Raw genomic sequence first — 15456 nt, forward strand, 5'->3', positions numbered from 1 at the left:
AAATTCCCAATTTACCAATGAGAAAGAAGCCTTGTGTTTACCTCATCAGCTTCCTGCTGCATAGCACCTTGAGCAGAGCGGGCACTTTAGTGCTTGTATGCAAGCCTCAAATATGCACAGCTTGAATTCCCAAGTTCATTGACCCTATTTGTCAAAAGATAGAAAATCCTTCAAATTATGAAAATTTCCAGATCACTACCAAAATTTAATCATCTGTTACTTGTGACATTATCAACTTTTCTTGTGAGTTTCACCCAAAACCTTTCACAACTTTCTGAATTATTCTGCACACAGACAAACAAACAAACCAACACTGACAAAAAAACATTTAACCTCCTTGGCAGAGGTACGTTATAAAAACATTTTTGATTAGAATTTCTAGAGTTAAACATAACTGGGCTTCCAGCCAGTTACATGTATATGACTTATGAAGTCCAACATATCTAGACCATTGTTTTCAAAGATAGAGCACAGTGCACTTAAAACAGAGCATAACAAAATTAATTGTGATGTGGCAAGGCTGGAGTAAGTTAAAAAAATCTAACTGTTCCACTTCTGATAACTATGGAGACAATTTACTTTGCACTAACAAGTCACATGTATGACCATACCAGACAAAGATGCTATAATCTCACAACTGTTCACTGGTTTTTGTTTTGGGTTTGTTTTTTGGTGGGTTTTTTTTTTTTTTTTTTTTTGGTAGTCTTTACATTTTTACATGTCAAGTACAAAACACTATTTGATCAGTATCTATTTACAAAAGTGTTCTGATATTCTTAATGTTTCTCAGCGTTTTAGAAATATTTACAGTCAACTTATCGCTGTTTTCTGTTCTCAGAGCTGCCAGGTCTCCCTAATTCTGCAAGATACCACCTAAAAGATTAGATTATATCTTCGTGTCCTGACAAAGAATTTAAAGCCCTCAATTTATGAATCAATTTTGCATGTTTAGAAGCATGAGAAACACAAATATAATCCTTGATGCCTTGGAATCTTCCTGACGTAGATGTGTACATTTCAGGCAAGGAATGGACTGCATTGTGATCTTTCTCTTCACAAGATTTTTTTTTTTTGTCCACGCTAGAATTACTATCGATGGTGTACATGTGTGGACTCTCTTTAGTAAGCCTACTCAGGATTTGTAAACTTTATGTCCTAGCTGGAACAGAACAAAAACAACAACAACAACAACAAAACACTGTCAAATCTCACAACGAAATGTAAGGAAAACATGAAGAACTTGGAAAGTGAAGATAACCAGACCTATCTTACGGGCAAGAAAGGAGACACATTAGTGAAAAGTATTAGGAGGAAAAGAAGCCAACCTTGGAAGTTGAAAAGATCCAGGCTCGCTGGCGGGAATTGATATTTCCACGTCGCCATGGCTCATTGGGATGAATTTTGAGTGCTGGACTGCGACAAATCAGCCGTGAAAATGCCCTTGGAAGCCTTGCGAATGTACCAGGAAGGCATCCCCTCAAGAAAACAGTAGATAATCAGGGTCACAGTTGGAGAAAGGAACCTCTCCCTCACCTTGACACTTCATCTCCCCTTTATGTCTTTGGCCTCCTCTAGCTTTGTTGCCATGGGTGATGGAGATTTAGTTAAGCACTGCTTTCTGAAATCAATTGATTCTTGTTGTATTATGTGGCCATGAATAGATAAAAATGATTTTTCATTCATATCTTATTGCAAAGATATATTACTCTTAATGCATTTCTATTTATCCATTCATTTATTTGTTTGCGTGTTTACTCCGTCATAAATTAATCGATTCATTTGGTGTTTGTCCACCATTGATTTATTAATTCATTCACTTGTCAATTCTTCCATCTGTTATCATCTATTTGATATAGATATTAATTGCATTTCCAATCACACAGATTAATACATAATTATGAATGTAATATGTATTTATGAACTATTGATTTAAGGCAAAGATTTATGCTGGATGATGCTAATATCTGCAAATTTTGACCTCTCCAAAAATGCATTCTGTCCAAGCAAACAAGTGGAATTTAAGTAACAAAACAATGATAATCACCATGGCATTTGAAATCAATTCATATGAAGTTATATTTTATCATATGTTTATTGCAGTTGTTCTACTGCTCTGATGGCACACACACAAAAAAAAATATAAGACATAAAATCACTCTACCAATTAAGATTAGAAGTACATGATCACCCTTGAGTTGAACAGAATTTGATTTTTTTTTTTTTATTTTTTTTTTTTACATTTCCAGTTTTACAGCACAACCATAGAAACAAGGTGATGCAGATGCAAGACAAAGCACTGGCCATATGAATGCTATTATAAAGTTTCCATTACAAATGCAGTATCAAGTCTTGTTCCAAAGTCAAACCTCTTTCAACTCCATTCCAAGAATGCCTGATTCTCAGCTCTGCATTCTCAGGTTGTGTTAGTTCTTTGCACTCGAGGATACAAGAATAATTCTCCTTTATCAACCTGTCACTATGATATTGCCCTTTCCTATTTTTGGTCAGACTTATTCCTTGTCTATCATTATATAAAATGAAGAGCAGACTCTTGAATATGCCACATCAAGTGAACTTATGCTAGCCAGCTTTGACTTTGGAATTTATTTATTTTTTTAATCTTTTTTTTTTTTTTTTTTTTTTTAGCCAGAATCCTAAGGTTCTGTCACTTCCCGAACTACCCACGGCTTGTATCACCACTGATATCCAAGGGTCAGTGTAATTGATATAATTGATATCGGTTGTGACAGGTTCATTGAGCTGTGGTGTAGTCGGCGGCAGCGGCAGGCAGCGGCAGGCGGGCGAGATAAAATTTGATGTCCTGAGGAGCCATCACTGCGCATCACAGCTGCCAGCTTCGAGTTTATAACCCAGAGGACTTAATGGTTTTCATGTGTACATGCATTGAAGGGTAATGTCATCTGTGGTATTTGCTGTGAACACGCAGCCATCCATTCGGCGGCATATACTCTTTCATTCAGAAATGCAAACGTTAAACCTTGGTGGAAAACAGATGTGTCTAATTTTGCTTGAGGGTTCGTTGCATCTTCATAGCATGGAAACTTAGAGGCCGCCCTCGGAAAGAGCTTGTGTAAAGTGACAGGATATTCTACATAGCAAACCAAGACACTAAAGCTTTGTTTGTGTGTGTGCATGTCTTTTTCAATTCAGTTCAATTCAATTCAATTCAATTCAATTCAATTCAATTCAATTCAATTCATTCCATTTCAATTCAATTCAATTTAATTCAATTCTTTATTTCCATCATCAAACAGAAGGCGATCAAAGTACAAAATATACAGGCAAAAAGTCTTGAAACAATATCCGTCATTTTAGCATAGAGGCTCTGAAAATATCGTCTGAAGTGTGATATTGAATGGTGACAGCACGTCCTACAAATACAAAGCAGGTCACAATTTGAAAGAGAAATATATGGCCCAAAATTTCATGTAATTTCATGTAATTTCATGTATCCAATCTCCAGGCTGGAATTGGGGGAGTGTCATTGATTGTGTCAGTACCACAGGGATAGCCCTGACCCTGTCATTCTGTGTCTTCTTCAGTTGATAAGGAGAGAAATGGTGTGTTAATCCAGAACAGATTCTTCCCTCTTCCCTCTGGTGAACTCCATTGACTGCCAGACAAACTTTGGATTTTGAGGTCTCTGCTAAGCCAGATGATTGGGTGTGAGCATAGGTGACCTACAAATGTGACCCGCTACAACAAAATGGTCCTAAAGTCTGGTGAGGTCGATTATTTGAAAATTGCATGACAAAATTTCCTAATCTTTCTGCTTTAAATTGATATATAACACATCTTATGAAAATAATCGGCTGCGGAGATATCGATGTTTAAAAGAGAGCATGTCGAGACGTATGGGAAATCACTGTTTCGAAAAAAGCGCCCTAAAAGTCTTCCTTGCGACGCAATCGCGATCAAGGGACATGCTAGTCAATTTTCACCTCCGGACAATAGAAGGTAAACCCTAGCAACCCCCGAAATGCTCATTCAAGCACAGCGTCGGCGGTCTCCTCACCGACCAATCAGTGACCAGGATGCCAGGAGAAGCGGCTGGGCATAGCGCACCCCGCCCGCACGCACCAGTCGACTTGGCAGTGTGCGAGCTTCATGCTTCGGTTAGCGGCAAGCAGCAAACTGACCAATGAGATCACTCCGGTCGTTGTTAGGGGCGGAGCCTATCTGTGGCGCTCAATCCAAATTTTCGAACCGGTTTGTGCTTGGTTGAAACGCCAAAAACATGGCCCAGAAAAACGCTATTTTTTGGTCTTTCCTTTCATCATTTTGCTTCAAAATTTCGACAGATGATAGAAGACATGTCAGACTCCAATAATATGTCAAAATCAGAAAATCGTAAGTTTTGACCAATTATGATGCTCCAACTTCAAACTCGATTTTCACGGCTTCGACCGTGCGCGACTTTAGGACCTTTTTGTTGTAGCGGGTCACACATGTACAGTCATTGACCATAAAAGCTCATATATAAATAAAAACCTGTTGATTAGTTATCTACTAGTATTCATAACTAAACATACATACTTACATGGCCCGTCTCTTCAGGTTACACTGATGCTACATACATTGATCCTGAAAAGCTAAAATAATTGTCATTCAAAAGTCACATAAAAAGCTGGCTGTCTTAAAGTACCTCCCTTCTGAATTCTAAAATCTAAGAATGTTTTGTTATGGGGTGGGGGGGGGGGGGTCTAAAGCATGTTGCACTTGTGTTGATTGAGATAGCTTATTTGAATGCTTTATATCTGATGTGTTTGAGTGCATGTGAACTCCACATTCTAACTACCAGTAATCTTCCTTGCAGAAACTAAAGTAAATTGTATACCATTTGAAAGTCTAGTGGAAAATTTCTGAATTTTCACTGATGTGTAGCTCTTGCATAAATGGTTTTCGTTCAAATAAATTTTAAATGTGATTGTATGTATGGTAATTTAGAATAAACCAAAAACTTATGTTGGGGTAGATGCTGAAATCTTTGCCTTCACAATCAAAAAGCTGATAAGTTCAGTGCATATTTGTTTTGTACTACTTCAAACAGAAACACGGAAAGATCTTTGTATGAGTGCTTTGACGTTTTATGACCCCCTTTTCCAAGATACACTGTAGCAGTGGTAAATTTTAGATTGACAAATCTTTTTAAGGAAATTAAGTCAAGTTCTGGTCAGGGGAAACTCCCACATACATAAATTGATGTTTCCCGTCTTTAAGCAAGTTTTCTCTCTTCTTTCCTGCTGAAGCAAGATATAGTGGAATGAATGTAGAGAACAAATCTTCATGTATTGAATAAGAATGTGAGCCAGAAATCTTAAAAGAAAAAAAGAAAATATAAACAAAATTCCACAAAAATTCATTTTTCATGAAAATTACACATTCCATCAACTTGATACTGACATACAATGTTAAGGGTATTAATTATTCCCCCTGCTTCCTGAAAGCAGTTAGTCAAGTGCTCTTTCATTATGCTAGAAAAGTGAATTTTTGTGGAATTCTCTTTATATTTTCTTTATATTGTTGTCCACACATGACGCCATGACCTCTCGTAGTCTCCTCATCCAAGGGGCCAACACCGAAACTTTAAAGATTCATAACTTTTGCATCAGTTGTCCAATTTTCCTCAAACTTTCACTGATGTGTTCTACTAATATTGCTGCTTTCACTCAATCCACATTTCTCTTCTCTGGTTTCCTTTAACTCATCAGATCTACTTGAAAACAAAAGGAAATTACAATAATGCCATAAGAATTACTACAGAAATAAACTGAAAACAAAACCACAAATGCCACATGATTCACTTGAAGTTAAGTATTAAATGCCTTGAATCTATTATTCATGCAGGGAGGTAGGAAGATGTCACCCTCATTCATGCTACAGAGGATGAGAAAGCTGTAATTTTGAACATATGTCTGATTGGGGAAATATTTATGCAGATGACAATGTTTTGAAACTGAAACACATTGCTCAGTCAAATCTTTCTAATTCAATCTTGCCATCAGGCATTGGTGCAATCCCACAACTCTGACTCACTGCATTGCAAAAAGTTCTAGGAGTTGTTTGAGTCAGAGAGTTCAGCTGTCCTCAGCATTTGGACCCTCGCTTCCAAAGGACATTTATTCTTGGGGAAGAAGCTAAGTTGGCCGTCATCACCCAGGCTGGTTCGAGGCCAAGTCGCGATGAGGCGTCCACTCTGATGGCAGTTGGTCAGGCATCAGTGCTGATGTGACGACTGACAACCATTTTGAGATGGATTTCTGGGTAGCCCCGAGTTCCCTTTCAGACTGGGAGAATTCTCTTGTTTGTAATCATGTTTTTTGTAATGCATTTCTGATCATATTCAGAGGTAGGGAGTGTTCAGACACTGAAATTAGTCTCTGTCACCCACTGCAAGCTGCAAATGACGTCCCTTTCCACAGCTGTGTGGCTGACTTGATGGTCAGGCAATCACAAATATTGTACAGCTTTCAGAGCTAGTGTGCAGTTTGTCGCTAAAAGTAAAGGAAGATGGACCTTAGCCTCGCCGTCTTTGATGTACATGTGTATTTAAGCATGCAAAATTAGATGAATAAAAAATGCATTCCCAGGCTCAATCAAAAATGAGACACAAGTAAGCAATGACTGGCCAGATCTAATTTGAAAAACATGACTTGGTATTGCTTTCAGATATTAAACAAATTTGTAGACTAATATGAAATTTGTCTCTGAACCCGTTTTTAAACGAGTCCTTTTTGCCAATCTGGAATGTCTCTCGGCTCAGTGCAGGGATAGGAGCCTTAATCACTGCGCTAGTGAAATGAAAGTGCCACACTGACTGAAGCGTGATATTTTCAAATATGACCTGGACTTTACCCTGGGAAAGGTCCTAGGCAGCACCAGAATATGATGTCCTACTCTTTAGATCATACACAAAAATGTTTGATTTTGTGTGAAAATATTTTTGTGTAAAAAGGCTGAAGTGGTGATGATATTTAGATTAACACCATACGTTCCTTTATGCATTTAAAGACTCAGTGCTGTACCAGAGATTTTGCGGAAATGGCAGGAGTGAGAGAGATTTCCCGCCAAAATTGGGACAGTTGCATGGAGTCTCTGCTATCTACGCCTTGCATGAACATAATGTGTTTTGTGTGCTCGGAAAGTGTGCTAATTGCTCGTTGCTTGTAATACATCACAGTAAAGCTAAACAGTACTGGAGAAGGGGTGTGAATTTGTAAATATCATGTTGTGTAAGACTGCCATCGCAGTAATGAAATAAAATTTTGAATCTCTCTTTCTCTTTTCATCCAGGGCAGTCTTGAAAAGGCCTCCAGCAAGAAGAAGGAGTCCAATGGCTGTAAAAAATCACAGTGAGTACATGTTATCAATTCTCTTCTGTACAGTGTATTACTGAGTACCAGTAGGCATCCTACTAGTGGTAATTATGCAGTCCCCTATTCTGAATAGATTACACTCTTTTTCCGGCTACTGCAAACAAGACTCCACAACTGGGATATTCGGTTGAATATCCCCCGTTAAACTCCTGCTGGACCATGCCATATTCCCATTCTTCTGAGAGTTGTTTGAATTTCTATTTCTTCGTCCTGCACATCATTAAAAAAAAAAAACAAACAAACAAATCAGTTTCTATGACTTGCATTTGACTTGCACATGTGGATTTTGGTAATCCTTTTTTCTTTTTTTTTCGGTCATAGTTTGGTTGAAGAAGAATTCATCTCAGTCATTTGATAAGATAACACTGGTAATATCTCATTCTTATTTCCACATCAGGTCATGTTGATGGTTTGTGCATAGTAGTAATTAAAGAAATGCTTTTAAGAGATGGCCATCTTTGACAAATTCATCCCTTTCTTTCCCTGTCAGGCCCCTGGATGCAGAGAGATTTCAGGACAAGAAGTCCACCTCATTCCGGCTGCACCACCTCATCTGCCTTCTTTACCTGGCCCTGAGATTGCTGCGGGAACCAGTACTCCTGTCAGATCTTCTCAGGTAAAGACTGGTCTCGGCAGTGACTCCAGGGTCCCATTTCATAAAAGATGTTAGGATAGCAACTCTTGCTGGAATGGCAACTTCCAATAGCAGCAGCCAATCAGGAAGCTGGATTCTTGTCATTACCATGACAATTGCCATCCAAGCAAGAGTTGCTATCATATCAACTTTTGATGAAATGGGGTCCAGAGGTCTGCATCCACAGTGACAAGTTGGCAAGCTGGCCTGGGTCATCAACATGTTTGCCTTTGCAGTCAAGATTGAGGCTTGGGTTTGAGTGCAGCTGAGCAATGTCATGTGTTATCACAAGTTCCATGACATTTGCTCCTTCGACAATTCCTCCCATGGAATATCTGCACACTAAGCCAGACATAAATTCCACCCACAAACATAACCCTAACCCAAATCCTAATCCTCTCATCAAACTAAGCCTAAAACCCTCTCACAACCCTAACCATAACAAGAAGTCTTTGGAGAAAATAAGACTGCAGCAATTGTAGAGGAGCAAATGTTGCGTCACCATTATCACGCCAGTCCATCTAGTAAAAGGCACAGGCATGGACACTGTTCCTCAGAGAGGACATAAACCAGCTACCAGCACTTGACCCTTTCAGAGCCAGTGCACTTGGATTATATCTAGCCACAATAATCTAGCACCATCTATTGCCGGTAAACCTGCTTGCTGGGCTTCTTTGCTATTGTGGCTGATTGTACCATTGATTTTGTATAATATGACTGTTTATCCTTTTATTTTTTTTTTTTGGGGGGGGGGGGGGGGGTAGGGGGAGAAATTAGTCAACCTTACATGAAATTGAAGGCCAGAAGAAATTGTGAAACAAAATCATGATAGTATCCTCAGCAGCCACAGTCATACAGCCACATGTGATCTCCAAATCAAAGAGATGGCATTGATTGTAACCATTTTTTTGAGGTTGAATGGATATTCTTGATATCACCACAAGCGCTTTCTCTTCTCTCATCCAGGTGGGTGCTGGAAGGCCGCCTGCCGTATTACGCCACCAGTGATCTCATTCCTCAGAGGATAGAGCAGAATTTCACCCAGCGAGAAAGCCAGCTCTTCCGACTCCCTCGACCGGTAAGTGGGGAAAACCATCCAATCCCTATCCATCCACTGTCACTGCTTCCAGGCCTGTCAGATGGTTGGAATTTCCGATAGGATATTTGGTAGAGGTTGTCGCAAAAGCTGAAGGGAACAATTTGTTTTTCTCTTTAACGTCTTATGAGTTCCTGTTCATATGAAAATTCATAGATTTTCCAAATCAAAATTATGGGTGTGAAGCATGGTTAGATACAAAGTTTGCATTCTAGGTTTAGATATGGCCAATCATCATGAGCAAAAAGGATTCACTGCCATAATTCATTGTTAGATCCTTTCCTGAATGGAATGCCGTTTTCAGAAGAGTCAAGAAACTAGGACCATTGGTTTAACCCTTACTCTGCTTTGTATGCTGGAGTGCTTTATTTGCTTATTGGCACAAATGTCTGGAAACAAAATGTGAATGAATAAAGATTACCTGATCCCTAATAATTGTGCCACCGTGGCCTTCCCAATGGACTGAGGCACATTACTGTGTCTGAGTGGGCTAGCTTACTTTAAAAGTAGGTGAAGTTTGGATGGATTACTGAATGCTGATGAAAATAGCTCGGCAGGTGAAGCTAAGTGCCTTTGCGCTTGATGGGTTGAGATCACTAGATTTATTCAACTTGATTTTAAAGATGCTAACTTGATCAGGGATGAACTGCAGTTTTAGTTGATCGGTTTGCTAACACATTCACAGTTGATGCATACCATTGTCAAAAAGACTGCAACCATCAACCAGAAGGTTTGCCCAAGACTAGCCCAGCATGGCAGCAACTTAAACCTGCAAAGTGGATTCCACGTAATTGGGAGTAATATATGGTAGGAAAGGGGGAGTTAGGTAATTCCATAACAGGTTTACAGGTGAAAGAATCCCTTGTTGTAAATACAGAAGAAAAATGGCAAATTATACAGACTGCTATATGGAAGAGCTAGCAATGAACAGGATTTAGCTGTCTGTGGACTGTTTTGACCACCATGCTTTCATAATCAGAGCACTTTGAGGAAATCTTATTCTCTAATTCCTCGCTGAATGCATCTTTGTTGATCTCATCTCCCACTCAGAGCAGTCTGCGGCTCTCTCAGATGCAGACCCCTCTTGCCCACCTCATCAAGGTCTTGGACCTTGACCCCTTGACCCCGAGGAACCTCCAGCTGGTCATCAGTCGTTTCATCGTCTCCCTCGGCCTACCAGGTGAGACATTAGTTGGGGCTGGTGGTTGTATAGTCTCTCAAAATGCCAGGCTGGTTTTTGAAGCATGTCTCCATTTTTTTTTTTTGCAAGAAACAAAACAAAACACTGAAAAATGTAAGAAAGAAATAGGATTAACAAAAGTGAAACTGTCTTGTGTACTTTTGGTGTATTTTGTGGTCATGAAAGTTATGAAAGTCAGCACCATGAGCATCATTTTTGGCGGACTTCACTGCTTTGTAAGAGGCCACTATTATTATCATGATCTTTATGTAATGTGTCATAAGGAAAAGAAAGCTGCCTAATTTCCATTCAGTGCCAAGTTTCTGGTAGAATATGGGTGGTCATGGATTTTTCCTTGTCTCTTTTTTCCTTACAAGTGTGAAGGAGGTGGTGGCTTATGACCTGTTCCATGCCACACCTTTTAAATAAGTCTCCTTTTCAAATGTTTTTGCACAATTTCTGAGGAATGTTTCTCACTGTCTACCTCTGTCTCACTTTCCTGAATTGTATCCAGTTGAGATGTGGCTCTTATCTTCTCCTTTCTAAATTCTCAAACATGTGTCCCAGATGCACCATTTGTCTATTTTCAACAGTTATGGATGCATATGGACCCCTTTTTCTGACCTGGCCCATGAGAAAGAAGTGGACATCAGTGTAATCCTTTTTTCCCATAGCATTCATTTTGCAAATCCAATTCGATAATTTTTGCATTACACTGTCCATCACCTCTCTGCAGATTTCCTTTGTAGTCTGTATTGTAAGAAATTGTAAAGCCATTGCTGATTTGAGAAACACTTTTGTTTTTGAAATTAGTCACCATTGCTGCATACTGTAGAACTAGAAATTTTCATATGCATGAAACTCGCACGAACAAGCCAAGATTTGCAGAAGTAAAATGCATGTTAGAGGTTTTGTCTACACAATACATTGAATGCCAGTGACAATTCCCAAAAGTTTCATCCTGCAAAAAAGACCGCCGGTTCCAACTCGCAAAAGTTTTGTGCCACAGCTGTTTCCTGGTTAACAGTACACCTCCATGGTGTGGATTATCCCTTGTGCACAGGTGACTTCCATCGTTACACCCACCAGCTGATGACCCGTCACATGGTGGACCTCCTCGCTCGCATCTCGCGGTCCGGCTCCTCCTGGTTCCCCTGGCCGGAGGAGGCCCCAGCCCTCGCCTACATCATCATCGCCATCAAGCTTGCCGTGGGCCTTGATGATGAGACGGAGAACGCACTGTCCAACGTTGGTCGCAAGCTTCGATCTAAGCTACCAGCTGGTAGGAAGGTTGACCTTAATAAGTCGGGCAGTGTCAATCCCTTTCATGTGAATCTTCTGATGTTCATCAGTGGCTTGCTTCAATGCCAAGTTTTATTTTAGTGGAACCAATTTTTGCCTTCTGATGTCAATCTGTGGTTTCCTTCAATATCAAATCAGTGATATTTGTGGTCATCAAAGTGATAACAATAATGGTAATAATGACTAAGATAGTGAACAATGGTATCAATACAAGATTCACAGGTTTTGATAGAAAAAAGCATGCAGTTAAATGTGAGAGAAGATGTCATGCATTTTAATGTAATCTGTAGCTATGTAGAAACTGCTCATATAGACCTCTTTCAAATACTTCCATTTCTTTGAAACATTTGAGGAACTTAATGATCTTTGTGGATGCTTTCATTCCCCTCTTTTTTTCTTATTCGGTCCTTCATTCTCACTCCATCTTTCTCTTCTTCTTCCTCTTTCTCTCTCTCTCCTCCAAAGCAATATGTTTGTATACAGCTGCGTATGAAATTACGCTTTTGCATTTGCCTGTCCTTCCCATATGGTGCTTGTATGTACTGTGATTGTTGTGATTGTTATTCAGTGTTTCATTGTTCTATTTCACGTTACCCTAACTAGACAGCAAGCTACAGCCCTTTGTGTGGGAGGAGTGGGTGGCCGCAAGGAAGATTCATGAGAGGAGCCATCTTATGGACATTGACCTTCTTGCTCCAAGGTGAGTTCTGTGTAACAAAATGGCATGTAGGACTCCTCTAATGACTGTGAATTCTGCATATAAACCACGGGGGCATTTCATGTAGTGTTTTGTTGGACAAATTTGCTCTCCACCAATAAGACGCAAGGATTTCAGTAGCTTATAAACAGTTTGTCAGAAAAAAAAAGAAGAAAAAACGTCTTGACAAAATCCTCCATGAAATGCTTCTCCGGAAAGCATTGGAAAATTGAATATCCAGCCACTATGCATGCTGCATCATGAGGAATTTAAAACAACAGCAGCAACAATAACTCAAGGGTGTAAGAGGTCTTCCACGTACCTTATTATTATAGTGTCTAATACACTCATGATGATTGCAGTTTGATTATTAAGATGTTTAGTGCATGTTTACTATGTAGAAGAGCTACAATATGTTTGTTTGTTTGTTTGTTTTTTTTCATAGTGCCACCCACAGCCATGACATTTTGTTAAAAGTACTTATTTCATGTGTAGTTATGTTGTTACATACAGTGAATGTTTTTTTTTTTTGTTTTTTTTTCACAAAGCTTCATTTCTCATTTTATTGGATCAAATTCTGGTCTGGTTCAGAATGTTATCATGTCTGCCATTGCCGTTTTGATCTCATCATGGAGATTGGTTTCTATTTTAAACATCCATGAAATCAATGACCTCTTAATTTTCCTAATTATTCTGCAAATTGGCAATATGACAACTGTCTCTTTTCATCCTCTTCCAGTGACGTGAGACAGGTGAGAAATGTTGACAAGTTCATCGATCACCACGTCAAAACCTTTCAGCTGGACTCGAATCGGGCAGAGCTCAACAAATTCAAGAAATACCAACGTAAGGCCAAAGGCTTTAAGTGTTTACCACCATCAGTTACACTTGAAGGATCAAATTTGTGACCAAATTACCTTCTTTTTGTATCTCCAATAGATGTAAGTGAAGACACAGTGTAGATGCCCTATTGTGATTTTTGTCTGACATGTATTGGAAGAAGAAACAAGTATTGATTTCAGCTTAGTCAGTATGGATAAAGTCAATACTTCCAACCTGCTAGTATCTCTTGCATACATGGTAGACAAAGTGCTAAATATGGTATCTTAAAGAAAAGATGAGGAAATGTAGATTGCAATGCCATTCATTTGTATTCTTATGTATCAGTGGCAGACAGAAAGCTTTCAGAATGTTATTCATATTGTCAAGTGTTTTGTGTCATTTATTTCAGGTACTGACATGAAGAACACACTCCAGAGACTGTTCCAAGCACTTCCAGCCAGCAGTGGAGGAGAGGCTGATGTCGTTATGGCAACCAGACCAGAGGACCTCGCGGAGGACCTTGAGAACAAGAAATTGCGGCAAAATGGCAACAGTGGACATGGGTCACAAGAATCCCCAGTCGATGAGGTCACCACACCCATAGGGAGTGCTGGTGTTCATTGGCTTTCAAAGAAACATCTCCGCCAGATGGATTTCTCTCAGCAGAGCACAGAGTATTTGGTCAACTTAGAAAAGTTCTGCAAGAGGCACAGCATCCAACTGGACAGTGCAGCATCATCCCCAGCGGCTGCCATGGATACGGCAGGAGGAGATGCCCCACATCCCGAGGATGAGGAGCACCTGACAGGCGAGCGGAAGAAGAAGAAGATGAAGAAGAAAAGGAAGAGGAAGCGGGAAGGATATGAAAGGGAAATGTCCTCTGGAGGTTGCGGGGAGGATGACATGCGTCGGAGAGAAACAATCGACTATGAGGCCTGGAAGAGACTTCAAGAAGCTGAGTCTTGCCAACCCTGTCCCGTGGACCACTCCATCTTCCAGCGTCACAGGGGCTACCTCCGCTACAGCCCCGCCCAGTTCCGGAGGGCCCTCAAGGCAGTGGAGCTCGACGGGGAGGCTACCCCAGCAGCCTTCAGACCATTCCACAAATCATATCAGTGGCTACTGGAACACTGTGCTGCCCTCTATGGCCTGAACTGGACAGACATTCATAGAGCTATTCTCGAGTTGGAAAAGGGTCTATTTGAACTCTCACAGTGACAAGAAATGATTTAACCTTTGATGTAATGATGATTTTGTCATAACCGTGCAGTACTTCATTTTTCATCGGAAGTGTGGTAGACCTATAATATGTATTCTCATCAACGCATCTCAACACATTCCTAAGGACCATAGGAACAGCAGTTTGTCAGGTGAAGAGTGTCTCTGTGACCTGCTACTACTGGATTTACCACCACTGAGCTAATAATTCCAGTATCGCCCATTGATGTGGCTTTGCACGTTGGCCCCACATTATTTGCTTTTTATTTTCCTCAAGTTCCCTGTAACTGCCAAGCTTTGCCTTGCCTTGCATGGCAACATAAACCCCCCCACCTCCATCCCTTCCTCAGCAATTATCGCTCATAGGGTTCACCATTGTCCCCACAGCGACTGTGCTGTTGGAATAAGCAGAATTTTTTTTTTCTATTTTTTTAAACCCGGACTGATGGATCTTGTGTCTAACAAAAGTGGTTTTCTATAAGATATTGCAGTCTGCCTTTGAAAGATTACTGGGGAAGATTGTACTTGTAGCCAAACATGTTTCTTCTACTCATGTATTTTTGTCTTCATCGAAAAGAGGTGTCTACTGAATGATAACTGCAAGTGCTAGCCTTCTTTTTCATGAATTGTGGAGAGGAAATATGAGTAAACTACATTGTATCTGGTTCCAGAGTTTTGATGATACACTGTATAATAATTTCATCCCCTTTCATGTCCTGCCCAACTACTAGGTGACGTAAACTTCCTGTTTTGGCCTCATGGCCCAGCTGTTTTTCATGATGAATGGAAACTTTTTGAGTGAAATACATCTGGCATTTAAATCATGAGCATTGAATGACATCTGTCCTCCTTTGTTGTTTTGCAGATTCTACTCCTAATATTGATTTTGTTTGTTTTTTATTTGTAAAGGAGTGAAAAAGGACAGATATTGTTTGTAACAGTGCACTACATGTAGTTGTATGACTCACTCCATACTTAGCTATTTACTCTGATATGAGTCTTCATTGGATAAAGATACAAAGAACATGGAAACACACACACAAACACACACACAACCAACATACAGACACAAAGACAATTGGAATCTCAAAACTTGAATGTCCATTTTCT

At 39.9% G+C, this 15456-nt stretch overlaps 1 protein-coding gene across 1 annotated transcript in view; it reads left to right on the top strand.

Annotated features, from left to right (window-relative positions):
- LOC140241331 (TATA box-binding protein-associated factor RNA polymerase I subunit B-like) overlaps positions 1-15173 on the top strand; it is a 71648-nt gene extending 56475 nt beyond the window's left edge. The window contains exons 6-13 of the mRNA XM_072321059.1: positions 7315-7373; positions 7888-8013; positions 8998-9109; positions 10178-10307; positions 11371-11589; positions 12213-12309; positions 13046-13152; positions 13538-15173. Coding sequence (XP_072177160.1) covers positions 7315-7373; positions 7888-8013; positions 8998-9109; positions 10178-10307; positions 11371-11589; positions 12213-12309; positions 13046-13152; positions 13538-14346 — 1659 coding nt within the window. The 3' untranslated portion in view covers positions 14347-15173. The remainder of the gene's footprint in view (positions 1-7314; positions 7374-7887; positions 8014-8997; positions 9110-10177; positions 10308-11370; positions 11590-12212; positions 12310-13045; positions 13153-13537) is intronic.
- The last annotated feature ends 283 nt before the right edge of the window (positions 15174-15456 follow it).

This window comes from Diadema setosum, chromosome 18 (genome assembly GCF_964275005.1).
Source record: "Diadema setosum chromosome 18, eeDiaSeto1, whole genome shotgun sequence".
Classification (NCBI taxonomy): domain Eukaryota; kingdom Metazoa; phylum Echinodermata; class Echinoidea; order Diadematoida; family Diadematidae; genus Diadema; species Diadema setosum.